The 21,196-nt window shown below is 49.1% G+C and overlaps 1 protein-coding gene across 3 annotated transcripts in view; it reads left to right on the forward strand.

The window, feature by feature from the left end:
* SHANK1 (SH3 and multiple ankyrin repeat domains 1) overlaps window positions 1-21,196 on the forward strand; it is a 113,259-nt gene that overhangs the window by 74,659 nt on the left and 17,404 nt on the right. For all 3 annotated transcript variants that reach the window (XR_015946537.1, XM_088655022.1, XM_060281102.2), the window contains exons 15-18: window positions 13,671-13,753; window positions 15,057-15,181; window positions 17,071-17,206; window positions 19,664-19,747. Coding sequence is in view for 2 of the 3 variants with exons in the window: in XM_088655022.1 (XP_088511148.1) it covers window positions 13,671-13,753; window positions 15,057-15,181; window positions 17,071-17,206; window positions 19,664-19,747 (428 nt within the window). In the remaining variant the exon portion in view is untranslated. The remainder of the gene's footprint in view (window positions 1-13,670; window positions 13,754-15,056; window positions 15,182-17,070; window positions 17,207-19,663; window positions 19,748-21,196) is intronic.

Below are 21,196 nucleotides of genomic sequence, written 5' to 3' on the forward strand. Positions count from 1 at the left end.
TGTATTTTAGTGTTTTGTTGGAAGCCTCCCAGAGTGGCTGGGGGAACCCCGCCAGATGGGTGGGGTATAAATAATATATTATTATTATTATTATTATTATTATTATTATTATTATTATTATTATTATTAAATGCAGCCTAATATTGTAAATGCACTACGTTGAAACCACTCCCATTGATCCACCATACTCAGCTCCTGTTGGAGTTACTGCATTATCAGGATTCCCAGTTGTAGACCTTTCCAAGTGTCCCTATTTTCCAAGGACAGTCCCGGATTTACAGAACCCATCCCGTTTTCTGGTTCGATCCTGGAATGTCCTGCTTTCCCTTAGGCCAGGCATCCCCAAACTGTGGCCCTCCAGGTGTTTTGGCCTACAACTCCCATGATCCCTAGCTAACAGGACCAGTGGTCGGGGAAGATGGGAATTGTAGTCCAAAACATCTGGAGGGCCGAAGTTTGGGGGTGCCTGCCTTAGGCCGTCCCTAAGGCTCCTCCTCTTGTCCTGTCCCGGATCTTGAAGGGAACAAAACTGCAGGCCCAGAACCAGCACTTGCCCACCTGCGCTGATGTATTGCGGTTTGACAGCCGGCCAGTGAGGGGTGTGGCCTGGGGAGATTTCTGGGGGCCACACAGAGAGGCCTGGAGGGGCACATTTGGCTAATGCACCTGAGGTGTCCCATCCCTGCTTTTGCAGGAGTTTGAACCTGGGAAAACACCTATACTGAAAACATGTGATCTCTCCGTACATCCTCAGGTGCTAACTTTTGGGTTTTGTGGAACTTCTAGGGAGTTTTATTTTTATTTTTAACGCTGTAGAGCAGGAGCAGGGAACCTTTTTTTTCAGCCCAAGGGCACTCTTCCCTTCTGAGCAACCTTCATACAGTAGACTGGTTTCTACACCCACTGACACACGCTTGTATATCCTCCATCCAGGCAAGGAAGGGGCATCATCAGAGTTCAAGGACACATTCAAACCAGGCAAAAACACTAGGGATGCAAAACAGGGCCTGTGAGGGGAGCACAGGCGAATTTAGGGGAGCACGACTGGTTCAGTTGCACTGGGTGCAGATCCACAGAATCGCCACAGGGGGTGCCACAACTATGATTTAGAATGGAGCTTGAGAGGCAGGGGGACTGAATTTTGCCATTGCACAGGCTGCCACTGAACTTTGAGATCCCAGGGTCCGCCACTGAGGGGAGTGATTTGAGGAGGGTGTGTGCAGCCTGCAGAATAATTCTGTTGGCCAGCTAGGAGAGGTATGAAGGTCCACATTTGATCCCTGGACTCGAGGTTCCCCACCTATGTAGAGCAGGGATGTCCAACCGGTCGACTGCGATTGGCAGGTCATTCCCTGGGTGACAGCGGTTGATCGCGGTCGATCATGGGCTCATTTTCCTTCGCGGGGGGGGGGGGATAGCATCCGGCCCCGGCCCCTCGCTTTATCCTTTAATCTCGCACGATTGCAAAAACGGAAGATGGAGTTATGGTGCGCACCCCCCAAAAAAGCAGCAGAAGTATGGCATCCCCCCCTCAAATAAGCTCAGCAACTTTTGCTTTCCCCCCCAAAAGCCACCCTAAAACAATCTCAACAACTTTGGCTTTCCCACCCCCTCCCCTATTTTTCCGGAAGTAGATCGCAGTCTCTTGGGAGTTGGACGTCCCTGTTGTAGAGCTTTTAAAATGTGATTGCCTACCCACAGCCTGAATTGATACAACCCACTCTGCCAACTCCATACCCTCCAACATTTCTCCGATGAAAATTGGGATGCCCTATTCCTTAAAAGGTAAAGGGACCCCTGACCATTAGGTCCAGTCGTGACCGACTCTGGGGTTGCGTGTTCATTTTGCATTATTGGCCGAGGGAGCCGGCGTACAGCTTCCAGGTCATGTGGCCAGCATCACAAAGCCGCTTCTGGCGAACCAGAGCAGCACACAGAAACTCCGTTTACCTTCCTGCTGTAGTGGTACCTATTTATCTACTTGCACTTTGACGTGCTTTTGAACTGCTAGGTTGGCAGGAGCTGGGACCGAGCAATGGGAGCTCACCCCGTCGCAGGGACTCGAACCGCCGACCTTCTGATCAGCAAGCCCTAGGCTCTGTGGTTTAAACCACAGCGCCACCTGCGTCCCTGCCCTATTCCTTACTGTAATAAAATAATAATAATGCTTTTCCTATTTGTACCCTATCCATCTGACTGGGTTTCTTCAGCCACTCTGTGTGGCTTCCAACATATATAAAAACTTAATGAAACATTAAACATTGAAAACTTCACTATACCGGGCTGCCTTCAGATGGCTCAGATAACTCCATACCCGCCAACATTTCTCTGATGAAAATAGGGACGTCCTAAGGAAAAGCGGGATGTTCTCGGATCAAACCAGAAATCGGGACGGCGTCTAGAAATCCGGGACTGTCCCTGGAAAATAGGGACACTTGGAGGCTCTGCAGCTCGGGTCTCTTTGCCCTCGTCCAACTGGGCTGGTAGCAGCACGGCACCCTCAGGCAACTGCCTGGTTCCAAAAGTCTGGTGCGACCCACTGGCACTGATTCCTGCCTTAGACCCCCTCCCCCTGCTCACCCAACAGGAGGCAGCTACAAGGAGCCATTTACATTTCCCACAATACCCTGGAGTTACACTCAGCTTGGCTCGGTGGGGCATTGTGGGAAAATTAAAACCAGTGCTGTCCAGTGCCACACCACAGGGTCTGTTTAGTGGGAGGCTCACGGGCATGGGAGAAGAGCCCCAAAGGACACTGTGCTGAGGACCCCCTCAAATCTGGAGCATGCCTTGATGTGCCGACTCAAAGGCCTGGCGGAGCAGGCGATTGCCGCCCGCTAACCTGCTTCCAGGCTCCATGACCATTTCCCAGTCCCTGCAGCTCCAAATGGTTACTGGACTCTGTCTGTAGCTCCCCAGCCTAGGCTTCTTAAATCTCGTACATATTACCGCTGTCTCAGTTTACAGGCCTCTTGTCAGCCCATGAATAAAAAGAACTGACAAGAGGTGGCAAACTTCCCAGGTAGATTAAGAGTCTGATGTAGACTCAAGATTTCTTAAGTCCTCTCTGGGCATGTCTTAAACTGAAAACTTAAAAGCCGACTAAAGTAGTCCATTCTTAGAACCTGGCAAGGGCAAACGACACATTTAAAACCCCACAGGGAGGGAAAATGAGAATTTGAAAACAGCAGGTGGAGAGAGGATTAAGCACCTTCTCTCATTCTTCCTCACCTTAGATTTCATAGAATCGTACAGTTGGAAGGCACCCCCAGGGTCATCTAGTCCAACCTCCTGCAATGTAGGAATCGTGCTCATAGCCGCCCCTGGGTGGGCTCAAACCAGCAACCTTCTGGTTAACAGCCAGGTATACTGACCCATTGCGCCATGAGGCTTCCTTGCTACCATTTCCCTGATATCAATCACAGTTTCTTAAGGGTCCCTGGCCTATAGTTAACACACTTTTGTGTGTAACATGTAGTTTGCCCCTGATCCTAATTGATACACCAATCTTTTTTTCTAAAAATATATATATATGCATTTTACATATCTTAATACATCAGTTATACAATTGTCATCGATTAACTTACACTCTTTGACTTCCACACACATCCCTCCATGGGGTCTTATTTCATCCTTGTTAAGCTGCATCTTCTTAATTACCACCCCTCTTCTACATGTTTTAACTGCTGCTCATATATCTAACTCCACTTAGAAGCTTACCCGATTGTTATATTTCTTTAAATATTCACCACTCTTTAAGGATTCCCACTCTTCTTGAATATCCGACTCATCTTGATTTCTTATCTTTGCAGTCAACATATTCTATTATTCTCCACGTATTCTATTAGCTTAATCTGCCAGTCTATTTTTGCGGGACTATTTTTTCCCTTCCAACTTCTGGCATAAATTATTCTGGCCGCTGTTATTGCGTAGAGGAAAAGACGTTCTTGGGTATTTCCCCCTCTACTATACTCAATAAGAACATCTCTGGTTTCTTGGAACCCTTAGCATCTTTTTTAGTTCTGAGTATATCATCTCCCAATAGTCTTTGGCTTTCTTGCAACCCCACCACATGTGTATAAATGTCCCTTCAATCTCTTCACGTTTCCAACATAAATTGGTGATACACCCATCTTCTATGACTTAGTGTAACCTCTCCCCACCCCCACCCCCACCATGTACACTACCTCTACAATTCTGGCACCGGGATGACAGGCTTCTTTGCTCTCTCTCATGCCCATTGACCCTCTTTCACCAATGATGGCTGGTGCCCATGCAGACTATAGGGCTGAATGCAGGGAGACCAACAGTAGGTGGAGCCAGACCCAAGGACAGGCAGAGCCACCCCCTAGACTGGTTGTAAGGAAAGAGGCAGCTGGCTGGGGACAGACTGAGGTTGGTGGGTCAGAGCTCCATTCGCCCTAATGGACTGACCTCCACTGTCATTCACCCTCCCCTGGCTAAGTGCTAAGATGAACAACTACAAATGAAGCTTGTCACTTTGCTGGACCCTTCCTGCCCGAAATCCTTTTGTTTTATCCCAAAACTTGTATTATTACTGCAGAGTCAGCTCACATCGCCTACTCTAGTTTCCAAGCCCTACGTTCCTTAACTCACCTCCTTACTGTAGTGATATGCCCCAAATTCTGATCCGTGTCCCCACTTGCCTCTGAAATTCTGGCCTCCTCCCCCACAACCCCAGCCATTCCCACCACTGGCAGTTCTGCCCTCCTTTGTGACCCACATGCCACAGGGAACATCTCAGTGTTCTGGTGGGGGGTTTTTTTGTGTGCACGACTGGCTCCCTTCCTCTGTTCCATCCCTTGGGCTCCTGCCTGTGACCCTCAATCTCAAACCGCTGTCCTCCACAGTTCAACCTGAGTTCTGCCCCACCCTTCCCCGTCGCCCTGGATCCTTCCATTTGGCTCTCCCTCCCCAGCGGACCCAGTTATTCCGAGCCTGTGTGCCGCTGATGCTCCGATTCGCACTGCGCTGTGTTTCCTTCTGTCGGCAAATGTCCTTGAGCTCAGAAGGCAGGCAGTGCATCTGAAACTGGGCTGGCTTTGAATCTGGAAACGGGAGCGCTTGATCCGGAGCTCTTGGCCGAGGTGCCGCCGCGGAGGGTCTGCTCGCCTGTGCAGAAGCTCGCCCCTCCTTCTTCCCACCACGGGGCTCGCACGATTCCTGCTTAGGGTTCTCGGTGCCAAGTGGCTGGATAGGCCCAGAACCCCCTGGGGCAGTGGTCTTTGCCTGCAGCCAGACAGAGAAGATGGGTCATGCCAGGATGCCAGCGGCCACGTGAACCAGTTGGGCAGCACCATGGGGACAGACGTGACTGGGTGAGTGGAGTGGGCGTTAGACCAGCCAGGGTGGGCAGTGTGTAATGGGAGTGCTTTGGTGGCAGGGAAATAATCAGCACGCATCTCTCCCCTTCCCTGTTGTGACCCATTTTGCTTCACCTGTGCCCTGACCTGCTTCTGTAACGGGAATAAAATTTGAAGTGGGAGACTTGTTTGCTAGTGCAGGACAAGGTTCACCCACCAATGGGGGAGATAAATCTCTTGACTCCGAAGAACTAAGAAGCAGAAGTCATGAGAAGGCAGATGCAACCGTTGCAGGGAAGTGTGTGTTGAAGGAGAAGGCTGTTAGTTTTAGAGAGTTTGCACACTGTATCTTGCAAAGAGCTGTGCATTGTTACTTCACCGCCTTGCATGCCAAGTTACTGAACGTTGTGTGCCCATGTGGGAGAGAAAGACTGAGAGCTTATGCACACTTGACGTTTTGTCCCATTTATCCTGCCCAGGGGGCAGAATACAGTTCTTGTTATATACTGCAGCAGCAGCAGTTGCTCCCACCTTCTGTATTGTGTCAGAAATAGGCAGTTAGTTTCCCCTTCATGCTGACCTCTTGTGAATCACCTTTAGCCACTGCTTAACGGTAGGCTCTGAATTTATGGGGGCAAACCTGCAGCTGAAATACTGCAGAGGGGGAAGCAGCTTTGGCTGGGTGGGCAGGATGGGAGAGATTAAGAGAAGTGTCCAGAGAGAAGTGTCCAGAGGAGGAAGGGTTAAGCACACGCACACCCCACACACTGATTCCCTTCTCAAAATGGGTCCCTCCCAAAGCTGCTTTTCTTTTCTTTTTTCTTTTATTTATTTATTTATTTCCTTCCTTTTATTTCTTTTAAAAAACTCTTAATGCTTTATTACGTGCATCTGCAAGTAACATGCAGTTTGCCCCCACCTGATGAGACAAACATCACCACCGGTAATGTGTCACTCTAGTTCAGTGACCTTATCGAGATTGTTTAAACATTACTGACCTTGTGACAGTGTGCCTTTTGCATACATGTCAATATCGGGTCTCTGTACATACCAGCAGTCTGAAAAATAGTATCTCCTCCCTCCCCCAATCAACTTTCGTGGCTATAGGAATGTGTGCTTTTTAAAAATATATATATACACCACAAAAAGCATTGAAAAGTATCTAATTTGTCTGATCTACAGCACAGGTACTTGAGTGAACTTCTGCCAATTGGGGTGGGGTGGGATGGGACATGTGGGGCTGCTTTCAATGACATATATCGAGTGTCTTGGTGGCTCAAAGCCTTTGTATTGAAGTTTAGCCTTGCTTAGTGATTTGTCAGACTTCTATGCACTCCAGAGGAAGATATCCTTTCCCTTGTTCTGTTATCTTCTCTGGGACAACCCCCCCCCAGCAACTATCTGTGTAGCCTACCATGCAAATACCGTATGAAATATTGTGCAGCCTTGCAAATATATCTGTGTAAGTTATTATCTTGTTTGTAGGCGCCTGTGTTTGACATTTGTGACCTTTATAAAAAAGAACCACTTTTTGTAAAAGGAACACCTTCACGGAAATTTCCTAGAGGAAATTCTTTAAGGTGAGCAGGACGATTGCTCTTTACGAGCCTGCCTGCTTGTATGTGTGAGTGTGCAAATGCAAATATGACTAGCCGTACATGAAGAATACTAGCTTATTTTACATGTCTGTGAGAGAAAGATGGTGGGCGGGTGGGGTGACGGTGCTGTTCTGCAACTTGAAGGATGAGACAGAGAGTTGCATGATGGTTGGGAAGATAAAGCACAACCTTACCTGCAAAGGTTAATTTATAAGCTCGCTCTGAATTCAGCACAGCAAACTCCCAAGTAAACTTTCACAGGGCACCAACGCTGTGTGCTATTTACTTGGAAGTAACACTCACTCACCAAAATTGTATTCACTGCCAAGTTATGCTGCACAGAATTAAGCTATAAAGTCTCTGTTTGTGCGGTCCTATGCATATTTTTGCTTGGAGGCAAATCCCATAGAAATCACTGGTACTTGTAGCTTTATCCTGAGTACGCGTACTCTGAAGTAAGGGGGGAATTCAGGTGCACCCTATGATGTATATGCAGGAACTATGTGGAATGTAATGTGTAAAGGGATTTGGGACTGTGATGGGCTCTGGTGTTCCTGCATGAAAAAGCAGCTGTCAAAACCTTGCTTGCTGAAAACATGGCGGCAATGGAGCCATTCATGCATTCGGGGTGACCCTGTCCCACTCATTGCTGATTTTCTACCCAAGGTTCCCTTCTTCCCTGAATCTGCAGCTGGTCCTGGTGCCACTGCTTAAAGGAGAGTTGCCTAGCTCCAAATGCAGCTATGGCACCAGGAGCAGAGGACTAAGATAAAGATTTGCCCCGATTCCAAAGGCAAATCCATTTCCTCCTGTGGCTGTTCCTATAGGGAGCCGTCATCCAGTGAAAAAGTCCTACTGCTGGGAGTGAGGAAACCTATTTATACAGTGATCCTAGAGCCTTTTGACAGGAGGACTCAAGTGAGAGAGGGGATCATAAGGGAGCTCTTTCCAGAGAGATGGAGCCAGCTGTTCAGAAAGCGAGCCATTGCCTAGACCTAAAATTCAGTTTTGTTACAGAGTGGAAAGGCAACCGTAGCTGGCGTGGTGGCTTCTATTTCCACAGGGTATCCTCTCACACAGAACAAGCCCTGCTGGTTTTGACTAAGGAAAGGACATTCAGTCTAGCATCCTGTTTCCCATAATAGCCAGACAGATGCCTCTGGAAAACCCACAAGCAGAACATGCTTATTGCCGCCACCCCCAGTGGATAGAGGCTTCTTCCTTTACCATAGCAAATAGCCACGGATAGTCTCATGCTCCGTAACTTTGTCTAATCCCCTTTTATGACTATCTAAGATAGTGGCCCTCACTACTTCTTATGGTATGGAGTAACAAAAAACATGAATGAGATGTTGGGGTGAAGAAGGGCCCTTTGGCTTGTCTGTCCTGCCTCCTCTGTTGTCATAGGGTGCTGCTTTCCAATTGATCCGGTAGAGCGCAAAACAGTCTTAATTGAGGAAGGATTTGTCTTGGGGGTGTGCGTTTGTGGTGGGAGGGGGAAGACCATGAGTATCATCTCTCTTGCAATCTTTACTTTCTCAAATGTGAGAGGTGCCCGAACTCATGCCGTGTGTGTGTGTGTGTGTGTGTGTGTGTGTGTGTGTGTGTGTGTGTGTGTGTGTCGGGTGCACGTGCGCTCTCCTTGCGGATACTCCGCGCCAGGCGCTCTGCACATGCTCAGAGGCGCGGGGCTCCCTCTCGCCGCTACCCACGACCGACCGAGAGGTTGAGCCAGCTGGGCCAGCCAGCCAGCCAGCCATCCGGCCGGCCGGTCTGCCCGCTTCCTGCAGTGCCGCGGCATCGCCGGGTGCTCCTGTGCGCAAGGGGTTAAGCAAGCGTGCCGGCTGGTCGGCGTGCGCTCTCCCGCTCGCTCCGGCGGCGGCGGCGTTGGACTCGGCTCCTGCTGCCAATGAACAAGGCCGGCAGGCCGGCCTGCCAGCCAGCCCGTCAGCCCCCCGCTCTTCTTCTCCTCCTGCTCCGTCGTCGCCGCCGTCCTCTCCTTCCTTGCTTCCTTCCTTCCCGCGGTGCCATGATGTGAGTATGGTGCAGCCCTCCCGCCGCCGCCGCCGCTGCTGCTGCTGCCGCTACTGCCGCTATTGCGCCCCCCGCCCGCCTCCCCATCCCACCGCGCGCCCCTAGAATGTGGCTGGGCCCCACGGCGGCGGCAGCGGCGGCTGGGGGCCTGGGATCAACGGCGGCGGCGGAGCCATGGCCCGCTACGACGGCGGCGGGAGCCAGCAGCAGCAGCCGGCCCTCTCGTCCAGCTGGCCGGCCCTGGGGCCCCGGCGCCGGAGCGTCTGGTACATCTACAGGTACGGTCGGAAGAGGAGGAGGAGGAAGCGGAGCAGCCATCGGCAGGCACGGCCGTGGGGCCCTGGCCCGTGCGGCGGCGGCGGCCTCCCAGCCCAGCGGAGCCGGCCCCCATTCATGCCTCGCGGGCCCCCTTCCCCGGCGCCCCATTCATCCCTTCGCCTCGCGCCCGCCCTCCGCAGCCCATTCACGCCCGCGCACCCGCCCGCCATTCATGCAGCCATTCAGTCAGTCATCCAGCGCCGCTGCCGGCTCCCAGCTCGCGCCCTCCGCGCACAACGCCTCCCCCGCTCCATGCATCCGGCCATTCAGCCTGCGCGCGCCCGCCCGGATTGATGGATGGATGGATGCGAGTGGGAGCCACGGGGGGACGATGCTGACGGTGTGTGATGGGTTGAAGGTGCTTGCCAGAGAGATTAGGTATGTGAGCGCGCGCGCGCGCGAGGCAGCGAGGGAGAGTCCGGGGGAGGGGGGTGGGAGATTAGCATGCCTCTTACGGAGAGAGGTGTGTGTGCCTGTTTTTGAGAGGATTGCGCGTGTGTGCGCGCGCAATGTGCGTCAGTCAGGGCTAGTGTGTGCGTGTGCATGCATCTCTACATACGGGTCGGGGTGTGCTGTGTATTCGTACACGATTTGTGTGTGCCTCTGTATGGGCGCACAGAGAGCTTCTGGGAATGATTTGTGCAAGGTATGCATGGTAGTGCCTCTGTGTGCATGAAGATTCTTGAGGGTGGGAACGAACGACATGGGTGTATGTAGACTCTCCGTGTACACTGTGAAGTGGTTGTGGATGCTTATGTGTCTGTGAAGTTTGAATGTGTGTGTGTGTGTGTGTGTGTGCACATCTGCATGGGCGCCACCCGCTGCATACAGCTTCACTATTGATGAATGCTGCCGTCATAACTGTATCGTGCCCTGAGATTATGGTGGCTGAGGAGTTCTGGGAAGCAAAGTATTGTATGTGTGCATGTGCCTCTCTGTGATGTATATGTGTTAATGCCTGGTCTATGCATATGCACAGAGCTGTGTGCTGGTAAGCAACACACATGCATTCTGGATTATGGTTTGTTCTATTCTTCATAGTAAAAGCCTGGCCCTGTGGAGCATGATGTGCTATATCCTCTACACATACTAAACAACACTCCTTCCAAGCATGTGCATTGGTTATGTACATGTGTAGTGATTTATCTTTGTGACATTCTGTTGCATGCAGACAGTTTTACATACAGGTTTGTTCATGAGTATACAGTAGTATGCTTTTAATGTGATCCTCCTCTCCCCACCCCCCAGTTCACCTTTAACATCCATGTGAAAAATTTGTGCAGTTGCATGTTGTGGTCTGTGGATCCAAATGTATATATTTGGTGCATGAACATAAGCTTAACTTACTGTGTGCATACAGATTACTGTATACGGAGTCTGCATTGACTTGTGAACATTTGAGCATAACATGCATGCTTCAATGCATGCTGTCACATTTATCGTATTGGCGTGTTAACCCTTGAATACGTATACCAGTCCCTGCATATATTATATCTAACGGAATAAGCCATGCACTTTTTAATTGGAAGATTGAGCTTCCAAATCCCTTTACAGTTACACTGCAGTGTTTAAAACTGCAGCCGTGTGCAGCTAGGTTTAGTTGTATCTTGGATTGGGCCTGCAAGGATAAGGAACAAAAAGGAGATCTTTCCAAGGCCTTGCTTTGCCATTGGTTTCTGCAGAGAACTCATATATGTGTTAAATATATGTTAATGTTATGATATGATCTCATCAAAGGAAAACTGTTCTGTCACTTGCAGTTTGCTACCTAGGGTGCTGGGTCCGGGTGTCCAAAATGCTGGGGGGAGAAAGGTTTTTGCTTCTGTAAAGCACTGTTGCGATAAGTGCCCTCGCTTCAGAAGATGGGACTTGGAGCAAGTGTGAGCCGCTTCCCTGTTCTTGTTCCTTTCCACTGGTTGGGTCCATGTGGATCGCTAGAATCTCAGGGGTTCTAACCTCAAGAGGGTTGGCCTTGAACTGAGATGCACGATAGTCCTTTTCCCCATGCTTCTCTCCCAGGGATATTCTGTGCAGGATTATGCTTCCCTAGCATAGAGGGATTTGTATGAAGACGGGGACTGGGAGATGGTGTGGGGGTTTTTCCCCCGCTTGTGCCACTTATACTTGGAGGTACATGGAAGCCCAAAGTGTCAGTCTAGCACATGACGAAGGTGCATTGTTTTGGTTATTGGGTGGCATTAGAGATGCAGTAAATAAATATACTTTAGAAGTATTTGGGGTGCTGAGCATTGCTGTGTTTCGGATGGGGATTAGATTTATACAAGGCGTGAGGATGTTATCACCATGCACTTACATGCTGGAACTCAGGAGTTCACTCGTGAGCATGGTGAGCTGTGCTCTATGTGAGATGGTGCCTGTTCACTTGACACAGCTTCCCCAAGTCTGCTCTGTATCCAGGAAATCTCCTTCTGTCGGCAGCGTTGCTATCTGTGGGTGTGGCAGCATCGCACATTTCTGTTCGCTGCGTGTTGCTTGTATGTGTTCATCTGCCAGTCAAAAATGTGCTTTAAAAGAGCACATCTCTTACACATAAACCTCTTAACTGTTTCCAATATGGACTGTGCCTGTTTCTCTTTCTAATGCTTTGTGTGCATTGAATAGCAGCTGTGGTGTGCTAAGGGTATGCTTTCTACAGACTCAAGTAAATATGGGATAGGTCAGCGACCCACCAGATCAAGCTGCTCACCAGCCACGTGTATCGTGTGGCCTGCTAGGTGCTTTGGTGGCCTTCCTGTTTCTGAAGTCCTGGCAGGCAACAAAAAGGGGTTTATTAAGTCCTTGGTGGCACATGACCTGTGGGCCAAGTTTGGCTCAGTGGACCTGTTGTAGAGACTGCTGTGGGTGCATGTTGTAAGGCCTGTAACTGGGATCCGTGATGAGGGAAGTAGCATATGGAAACTTGGAGGAATGATGTCAGGGCAGCTGGAGTGGCAGTGCTTTTGGTTATTGACTAGAATTGTAGGATTGCCAAACAGGGAGCTCCTGTCTGCTGTCTGTTTCCCTGTCAGATTGCTGTCAGCAGTGAACTCTGGATTCTTTGTGGGGATAAGTACCAGCACAGTGAAGCCTGCAGAGTACAGTACTTTTGTCATATCCAGTGAACTGGATTCATGGCTGTGTGCCATTCTAACCACCCAGTGCTGTGTCTATCAGCAGCAGGCACTGCACTTTCAGTTTTGCAGTACTGTGAAGTGGTTATACAGTATTTGCAGTGCCTGAAGCCTGTGCAGTACTTGTGGTTTTTGTATTTGCAGCTAGAATAAATGGCTGCCTGCGTGGTGGCACTCTTTCTGCAGTGCCGGATAGGGTGGCTGAACAGTGGGCTTTATATTTGCAGTACTGCTCCAGACTTGCAGTAGGCTCTGGATTTGAATGTGCCATGTGCACTGGGACTATGCAGCTAGTTCTGCATAACCTATGCCAGTCTGTTGCAGTGCCAGTGAGCATGCATGGTATATCCTGTGTGGCAGGAATGTTGCCCTGTGCAGTAAGCTCTATTTTTCTCTGTGCTGCTTGTAACAAAGGTTGTGCAGTGGACACTGTACTTGGAGTGTATGTCTGTGCAGTGTTTTCTGTATTAGTCATGCTGCTTTCCTGTGTGCTAGATTTGCACTGCTACAGCACCATGCAGTGTATATTTGCAATGCAAAGATCGTGCTTTGCTTTTTATAAATTTGCTGGCAAAGCTGTAGATAGCGAGCACTGTGCAGTGCATTCCAAGGGGGCAATGTGTATATTCTGTGCACTGACGTCTGTATTTGCATTGAGAGTGTGCTTCAGATGTTGTGCAGTGTCTTCTAGGTTTCCAGAACCTAAGCCCTGTAGACCAGGGAGGCTTTGCACTTTGCATTTGCAGTGCTAGAGCCTCCTACAGCAGGAACAAGTTCAGTGCTATTTCCCTTTGCATTGTACCTGCATGCCCTTTCAGAACCTTGACAATGTGCTGCCTCCTCTAGTGCAGTGTTTCCCAACCAGTGTTCCTCCAGATGTTTTGGGACTACAACTCCCATCATCCCTAGCTAGCAAGACCAGTGGTCAGGAATGATGGGAGTTGTAGTCCCAAAACATCTGGAGGCACACTGGTTGGGAAACACTGCTCTAGTGGGTTCCATTGTTAGTGTGCAGTAGGTGCCATATTTGCAGTATCAGAACTTTGTTCGCCAGTGGAAAGGGGAAGGAAGAGAGATCTGGAGCCAGCAAGTTCTGCAAACCAGGTGCACCATGGATTTCCTGCATGAGTGATGCTGTGTTAGCAGTGCGGGGCAGTGTATCACGCTCTAGTTATTCTTTGTACATTGGGAGAGTGTTTGAGTCGGGAATTCCCATTGGAATGTGACTGCCTCCTAACCTGTCCTCTTGTCTCCTTCCTTTGCAGTGACTACATCATTAAAGAGAAGACAGTGCTGCTGCAGAAGAAGGACAACGAAGGATTTGGCTTTGTGCTAAGAGGGGCCAAGGGTGAGAGGGGGAGTTAGCATCACTCTTGGGCACTAGGGCCACCTCTAGCCATTGGCTGGCTGTCGAAGGAGCCCAGGTCTGCACTGCCCACCTGCCCACCTCCACTGCTTTCTCCTGCTTCAGGGCACAGGAGCAAACACAAAATCAGTTAATGAAGATTAGTGACTGCTTAACTGGCTGTGGCCATTAGGTTGGGGAAATGGTGGGCATAGGGAGAATTGATAGGAGGCTGATAGCCTGGGAAGGTGGGAGCTGCAGTCCTGAAACATCTGAAGGACCAAAGTTTTCCTACTCGGCCTAAGAGAAACAGTGCCAGAAGGTGCGGAAATGGCTAAAAATTGAGGCTGGGTACAAGGTGCTACTACCCATAGTGCAATTTTTGGTTTTCCAGGAGAGAAAGCTAGGCTGGCTCTGGATATTTGGCTTAACTTAAGCTAGAGAGCCTGGGTATAAGGTGTGCTAAAAAATGACAGGTGCTGGGGCTGACCTTCACCTTGCAGGAGGGATGACCTTGACATAGAGACCTGCCGCCTAACCCCAGATGCGTGTGGCAGCGGCTGGTCATGGCCTCGAGGGGGAGAATGGTGCTTTGCACACACAGAGAAACAGTGTTTGAAATTAGCCAGGCGCTAGGTACATTTTGCACCTGGCTTTATAAAACACTTGTGACCCAGTGAAGATGTGTGGGGACCAGGATGGTGCCTGACATCTCCACCATCTGGGGGTGAATGCCTGGGGATTATTGAATCTGGACTGTTTGCATACACTAATGCCCCACCCTGTAGAATTCTATCCATTATATTTTATCTGCACAATCAGAATTAATTTACGGAACCAAAATGCTTTTTCTGTGCAGCCTGAGCATGAGCACTCACCATTAAGGAAAAGAGGTTTGAATAGGCCAAAATATATGTGGAACTGTGTCTGGATCAAGTGGCTTTTCTTCTTTTAAGTTCCCAAAGCTAGCTCAAGGTTGCCATCTGAACTAGCCAGATGTTTAGCTGAGAATCAATCACAGCCAGTCCATCATTTGAAAAATAAGGCTTTAGATCCATCTTGCCCCCAAATGGCAACCAGACATTCTGGTTTGGCGATTGTAACCTTGGTTTAAGGAGCCATTTGGCGCCTGGCTTATATATCTGAGTTTCTAACACTGCTCAGAAGCGCCGGCTCTGTTAAACACTTCCCAAGCTCCACCGCTCACTCCTGACTTTGGAAAACAAGGGTCTCGCTTGCCCATCCCAGCCCTGTAGGTGCTTATATAGCTCCAGGGGCGTCACTTAACACACCTCTCTCTTTACAGCGCAGACCCCAATTGAGGAGTTCACGCCCACCCCTGCTTTCCCTGCGCTGCAGTACCTGGAGTCAGTGGATGAAGGAGGTGTGGCCTGGCAGGCTGGTCTCCGCATGGGGGACTTCCTCATTGAGGTAATGGTTTGGCAGACATGCCTCTGTGCTGCTCTCGGGGCTTCTCACAAACTCTTGTGCTACAATTGTGTTGCACGGGGAGGGTGTATATGGGCGCACGAGTGCTTCCTTGGGTATCTGCACTGGGCTCATACATTTAAAAGCAAGTCTGTGCCATTGCGTGGCCTGTGTTGTTTTTTCTAATTGCCAGTTTCCAAAGCTTCCTTATGTTTTCCAGGGTTTTCCCTCACTGAACATACAGGTTTGTAGGTTTGATGGCCCGTTCTATTTCTGTTTTAAAAATAAATGGGCGTTTCATGAAGAAACTAAGCTGAATGGCACATAATGCTGCAAATGTTTGGCTTTTGTTACAACTTTGCACACATGTTATACATACCACCACCACAATCCTCCGATTCAGTCGTAAGGAACACCAGAAGTGCTTTGTTGGGTCAGACCCAAGTTCCATTTTCCCACAGTGACCAGCAAGATCTTGCTGCGATGCCCACAAGTGGGGCGTGAGGGAAACAGTATTTCCTTGTTCTTGCTCCCCAGTGACTTGAATTCAGTGGCATTTTTGCCCTCGGAGATGGAAAATAACAGACCGTAGCTACTGTGAGCCTCCCCAGTTCCCCTTTAAAGCCTTAAAGCTCACTCCTACTTGTGTGTTTCATTCTAGCAATGAAGTCCTTTCCTGAATTGACTGCTAATCAGTTCTTTTGGGTGATGCTGAGTTCCTATGTTATATGAGAGGGAGAAGGAATTCTCTCTCTTTTATCAGTTGCATCCAGGTTTAGGCTGTAGCGACGGCCCCACTAACTTGGGAGTTAATTCAGTGGGATGCCAGCAACGTAAACAACCTCTGAGTAGGTTAGGATTGCAGCCTTAATTCTACTTCCGAGTTGACTTGTTGGAATCACTGGGGCTTAAGTTTGTCTATTCTGCGCGAAGTGCGACTAAACCTGGACCCCACCCCGTTTGTATGTTAAATTTGCATCCCGCCTTTCTGCCAAGTGGTGCTCGAGGTGACTAATACAGGATTTTGTTATATTTTATTGTAACGGCAATGAAATGCAAAGTTAAGAGGAAAAGCATTGTAACAAGGCAAGTGAAATATCAATGAAATCTATTTTTTAAAAGACCAGTAAGCTTCTACATCTGCGGGACACTGGTGGCACTGTGGGTTAAAGTTAAACCACAGAGCCTAGGGCTTGCTGATCAGAAGGTCGACGGTTTGAATCCCTGCGGCGGGGTGAGCTCCCGTTGCTCGGTCCCAGCTCCTGCCAACCTAGCAGTTCGAAAACACGTCAAAGTGCAAGTAGATAAATAGGGACCGCTACAGCGGGAAGGTAAATGCCGATCAGAAGGTCGATGGTTTGAATCCCTGCGACGGGGTGAGCTCCCGTTGCTTGGTCCCAGCTCCTGCCAACCTAGCAGTTCGAAAGCACGTCAAAGTGCAAGTAGATAAATAGGGACCGCTACAGCAGGAAGGTAAACGGCATTTCCGTGTGCTGCTCTGGTTCGCCAGAAGCGGCTTTGTCATGCTGGCCACATGACCTGGAAGCTGTACGCCGGCTCCCTCGGCCAATAATGCGAGATGAGCGCGCAACCCCAGAGTCGGTCACGACTGGACCTAATGGTCAGGGGTCCCTTTACTTTTACCTTTAAGCTTCTACATATTTACAGCTCTGCTTATAGGAAGGCCTCTCTAAGTTAAAATGAACTTGCCTGCTGGCAGAAGGTCATTTGAGTCACAGTTAGACAGGTCTCGCTTGGCCAGGCATCCCAAGACCTGGGGGAAGCCACCAAGAGGGAGAGTCCTCTTGAGAGTTCTTGCTAAATGGTTCAGAAGTTGCCCCGTTGCCTCCATCCCAGCCTGCACTGCTTTAACCATCAGCTCTCCACTCCAGGTCAATGGACAGAACGTAGTGAAGGTTGGACACCGGCAGGTTGTCAACATGATTCGGCAGGGCGGAAACAACTTAATGGTGAAGGTTGTCATGGTGACACGGAATCCGGAGATGGAAGAGGCCATGAAGAAGAAAGGTACCGCAGTGCATTCTGGGATGGTGCTTTGGGGTTTTTTTAAAAAAGAAAAGAAGTGGGGGGGGGAATATGTTGTCCAGAAGTTAAAGATGGGAAGGCTCTACTCTTGAAATCTTCTCTGAGTTGGAGAATGGGACCTACCGGGGCTTAGAAGCAGGAACAGTAAGTCCCAGAGATGGAAAGAAGATAAAGTCCCTACCAGAGAAGAATGGCAGATTAAGATGGTGGATTATGCTGAAATTGCTAAAGTGACTGGAAGAATCAGAAAACAGGAAGGCAAAAATTTTAATAAGGAATGGGGGGGAAATTTATAATTTATCTTAAAAACCCTTGTAAACAGCTAAAAGCGTTAGTAGGATGGGAATAACACTTGTAGTTTAATGTTGAGTTTTGGACATAATGGAGAGGTAAAAGATTTGGATTATCATAAAAGATGCAGGAGGAAATGACTAACAATATGACCCACAAAGGGGAGGAGGAAAGTCCAGGAGATTCTTTGTCTTCTTGTTATTATGTAAGTTGGATATGTGATTGTAAAACTTTAATCTGAAAAACCAAATAAATAAATAAAAAATTAAAAAAGAAGAAGAAGAAGCAGGAGCAGTAAGTCCTCTCGAGGGGGAGTTTGGCTACTTGGCTTCAAGGATTTAAGAAACAAGGTGATGGCAATCTCCTGGGGAGAAAGTTGAGTCTCACGGGCTTGAGAGGCACGACCTGCCGTTACTCTGGATAGGGACTGAGTGATAAATGCATGCAGAACATCCTGAATTCAGTCTCTGGCAAACCCAGGAAAAAGACGTACAGTGGTGCCTCGCTTAACGAATGCCCTGCTTAACGAAAGGATTTTTCGAGTGGAGGTTGCCTCACTAGACGAATTCGTTTTATGAAAAATTCGTCTAGCGAATCGCGGTTTCCCATAGGAATGCATTGAAATTCAATTAATGCGTTCCTATGGGCAAAAAAAAAATTCAAAAAAAATTCAATGCATTCCTATGGGATTCGCTAGACGAATTTTTCGTTATAAGAAAAGACCCGTGGAACGAATTAAATTCGTCTAGCGAGGCACCACTGTAGCAGGTGATGTGATGGCCATTGCCAGTCAGAGCAGCCGATTCTGGATTCAGTGGACAAGTAGACTGACCTGGGATAAGGCACCATGTTCTTGGAAGCGGAGAGTATTTTGAACTAGGATAGCTGAGTTCACTCTGAGGGGGAGTCCTGCTTAGTGCAGCACAGCACCATCCCAATAGTAAGTCCCATTGAACTCAGTGGGGCTCACTCCCAGATAATGTGTCTAGAATCAAAGCAGGACGTGACCTCAGCGGTGCACTCTGGGAAAAAAAATGTGGCTCTTTGTGTTACAGGTCATATGACTCTCCTTCAGGGACAGCTGATTTAGGGTGCTTCCAGAAGGGAGCTCAGTTTGCAAAGGGTTGTTGAGATATCCCAAATGGGTCATTGGCAATAGGGGGTTTTTACTTATCAGATTTCCCCCTGAAAGGATAGATCTGGACTAAGTGGGTTGGGGGAGGGCATACCTGCCAAGTACCCCGTTTTCCCCGGGAAACCCCTTTTTACTTACCTTTTCCCGGTGGTCCCCGGTATCACTTCGTCTCCCGTTTTTCTCCGTTATTTTCTCCTGCTGGCGGCCATTTTTTCTGATTTGCCCTTCTATGGGCACCAAAAATGGTCGCCGCCGGCTTCAAAAGTTGCATCTACGCATGCCCGGAAGTGCATAGACGCGACTTCCGGTGTCGGCAGCGGCCATTTTTTGTGCCCATAGATGGGCAGAGCAACACCGGAAGTTGCGTCGACGCACTTCCTGACATGCGTAGAAGCGACTTTCGAAGCCGGCGGCGGCCATTTTTGGTGCCCATAGAAGGGCAAATCAGAAAAAAATGGCCGCCGGGAGGAGAAAATAACAGAGAAAAACGGGAGACGAAGTGATACCGGGGACGCAACTTCCGGTGTCACAGGGCTGCCGGTCCCAGATTCTGCAGTCCGGGGCTTGGAAGGTAAGGGGGAGGGGGATACAGACTGGAATATTGATGCCAAAACATCATGTGGGCACTGCAAAAAACTTGCATGTGTAAGGAGCATCAATCTTACATTAAACTTTCCCACGTGGACACTGTTACAGAGATACCTTCAATCTCTTCAAGGGATAGCTAGAACATTCTTGTATGTTGAGTCACTCTGTGGATTCTCCTATTGTTTTTGTACCAGTGCCTTCCCCTCTTCTTTTCCTTGCCATGTTCTGGGTTCTCTTGAGTGCTGACAAATGGGCTCTCCTGCATTCGAGCAAAACGGAACAGTGGTTAGGGTGGCAAGATACAAAACTTCCTTGGATGAGAGGGTGGTCCAGCGGGTTCGGGGGAAGACTGGTGATGGGATTTGGATGACAAGAGTCCGGTTCACAAGCAAGATCCCAGAGCTGCTCCTTGTTTTTATCTGTAGCTGCGCCACAGCAGACAAGGCGACTGCCACCTCCAGCCATCTCCTTGCGCTCCAAATCCATGACATCTGAGTTGGAAGAAATGGGTAAGGATGCTCACGGGTTATCGTTTCCTGTCTCAAGAGTGTACGGGGAACTGCCATCCCCGATCCATTTCATGATGAACACTAGAAGCACAGTGTGACCAACAGACACGCCAGTGACCTGGCATTTAGATGGGTGCATGCATGGCGACTGTGCAGCTGATACATGTGTCATCTTGTGGCCTGTTTGGTTTGGGCAACTACTTCTTCTTGCACTTATTTATTTGCTGAAAATATTGTTTGGGTCATCCCGTAATGGTTGTAGTTTTGCCCTGAGGTGCCTCTGATGTGTGTCCTCCTTTGCCTTAGAGCAGAAGACCTGCAAATGATGAAGTAGGCTGAGTCAGATATTCAAAATCTTCTCCATGCAGTGCACCTTGATTATCCCAAATGAACCCATTCATGCATAATTTGTTACTATGGTAGAACTTGTTTTTTCTAGCTGAAGAATTCATTGTCGCCCCCAGATCTGAGGGACCCTTAGGCAAGTGGCCTTAGGTGCCTCCAAAGTGGTATTGTTGCCCACAGTATGATTGTTGATTTGAGGGTTTCTCCTAGCAAGACCCAGGCATGGACTTTTGAAGGCTTCCTCTTGACGCCTCACCCCAGTTTGTCCAAATCCTTCTGCTTAAAGCAGAAGTTGGCAGGAGACTTGCATGGAAGCAGTTATGCCAGATGGATAAAGGGCAGTCCTCACTGTGACAGGAAGTTGTCGCCATCTGCGTTTCAAGTTACGCATTACCATCCCCATGTGAATGTGTCCATGGAGAGGGTTTCCAATCTCTGCACTTGGCCTCAGCCACTGGAATCGTACATGGAAAATGCCGCGACGCAGAATCTGGAATAGGTTTTTCTTTTAAGTCCCAGTTTCATTCTCCTATCTGGGGCATACTGTGGGGCAAGAGCTGAGCCTGATTTTGCAACCAGAATAAATTTGAAAAAACAAAACAAAATGTATTTGAGCTGCTTATCCCAAACCATCATTTTTTTACTGACTGCAGGCTTTGGGGGAGGTTAGATTGCTTGCAAAATCTAGTGTATATAATGATTTTGGCGGATAAATGAGGGTTTCCCAGTTTTATGCATCGTTATGGAAGGGGTGGGGTGTCATTGCTTCTCCTCTCTCTCCATCTTCTTTCTTTTTGTCCACCCACTGCTGCCCTGGACTCTCAAAACCCATCATAGTTGAGAAAGGTGAGTTCCTGTCCCCACCTCACCCCACCCCAAATTGCTCCAATAATGGCAAGAAAGTGGGCTGGGTTACAGACACACACACACTTCCCTTTTGCTCAGAAACGGAGACTCAGGGTATGAGGGCTCCCCACTTCTTCGTACTGCTTTGAGTAATGTTGCTGCTTAAGGAAGGTCTCCCCTCCCAGGTGGCGCTGTGGGTTAAACCACTGAGCCTAGGGCTTGCTGATCAGAAGGTCGGCGGTTCGAATCCCTGTGACG

Source organism: Zootoca vivipara, chromosome 12 (assembly GCF_965207765.1).
Source record: "Zootoca vivipara chromosome 12, rZooViv2.hap1.1, whole genome shotgun sequence".
NCBI classification, from domain to species: Eukaryota; Metazoa; Chordata; class Lepidosauria; order Squamata; family Lacertidae; genus Zootoca; species Zootoca vivipara.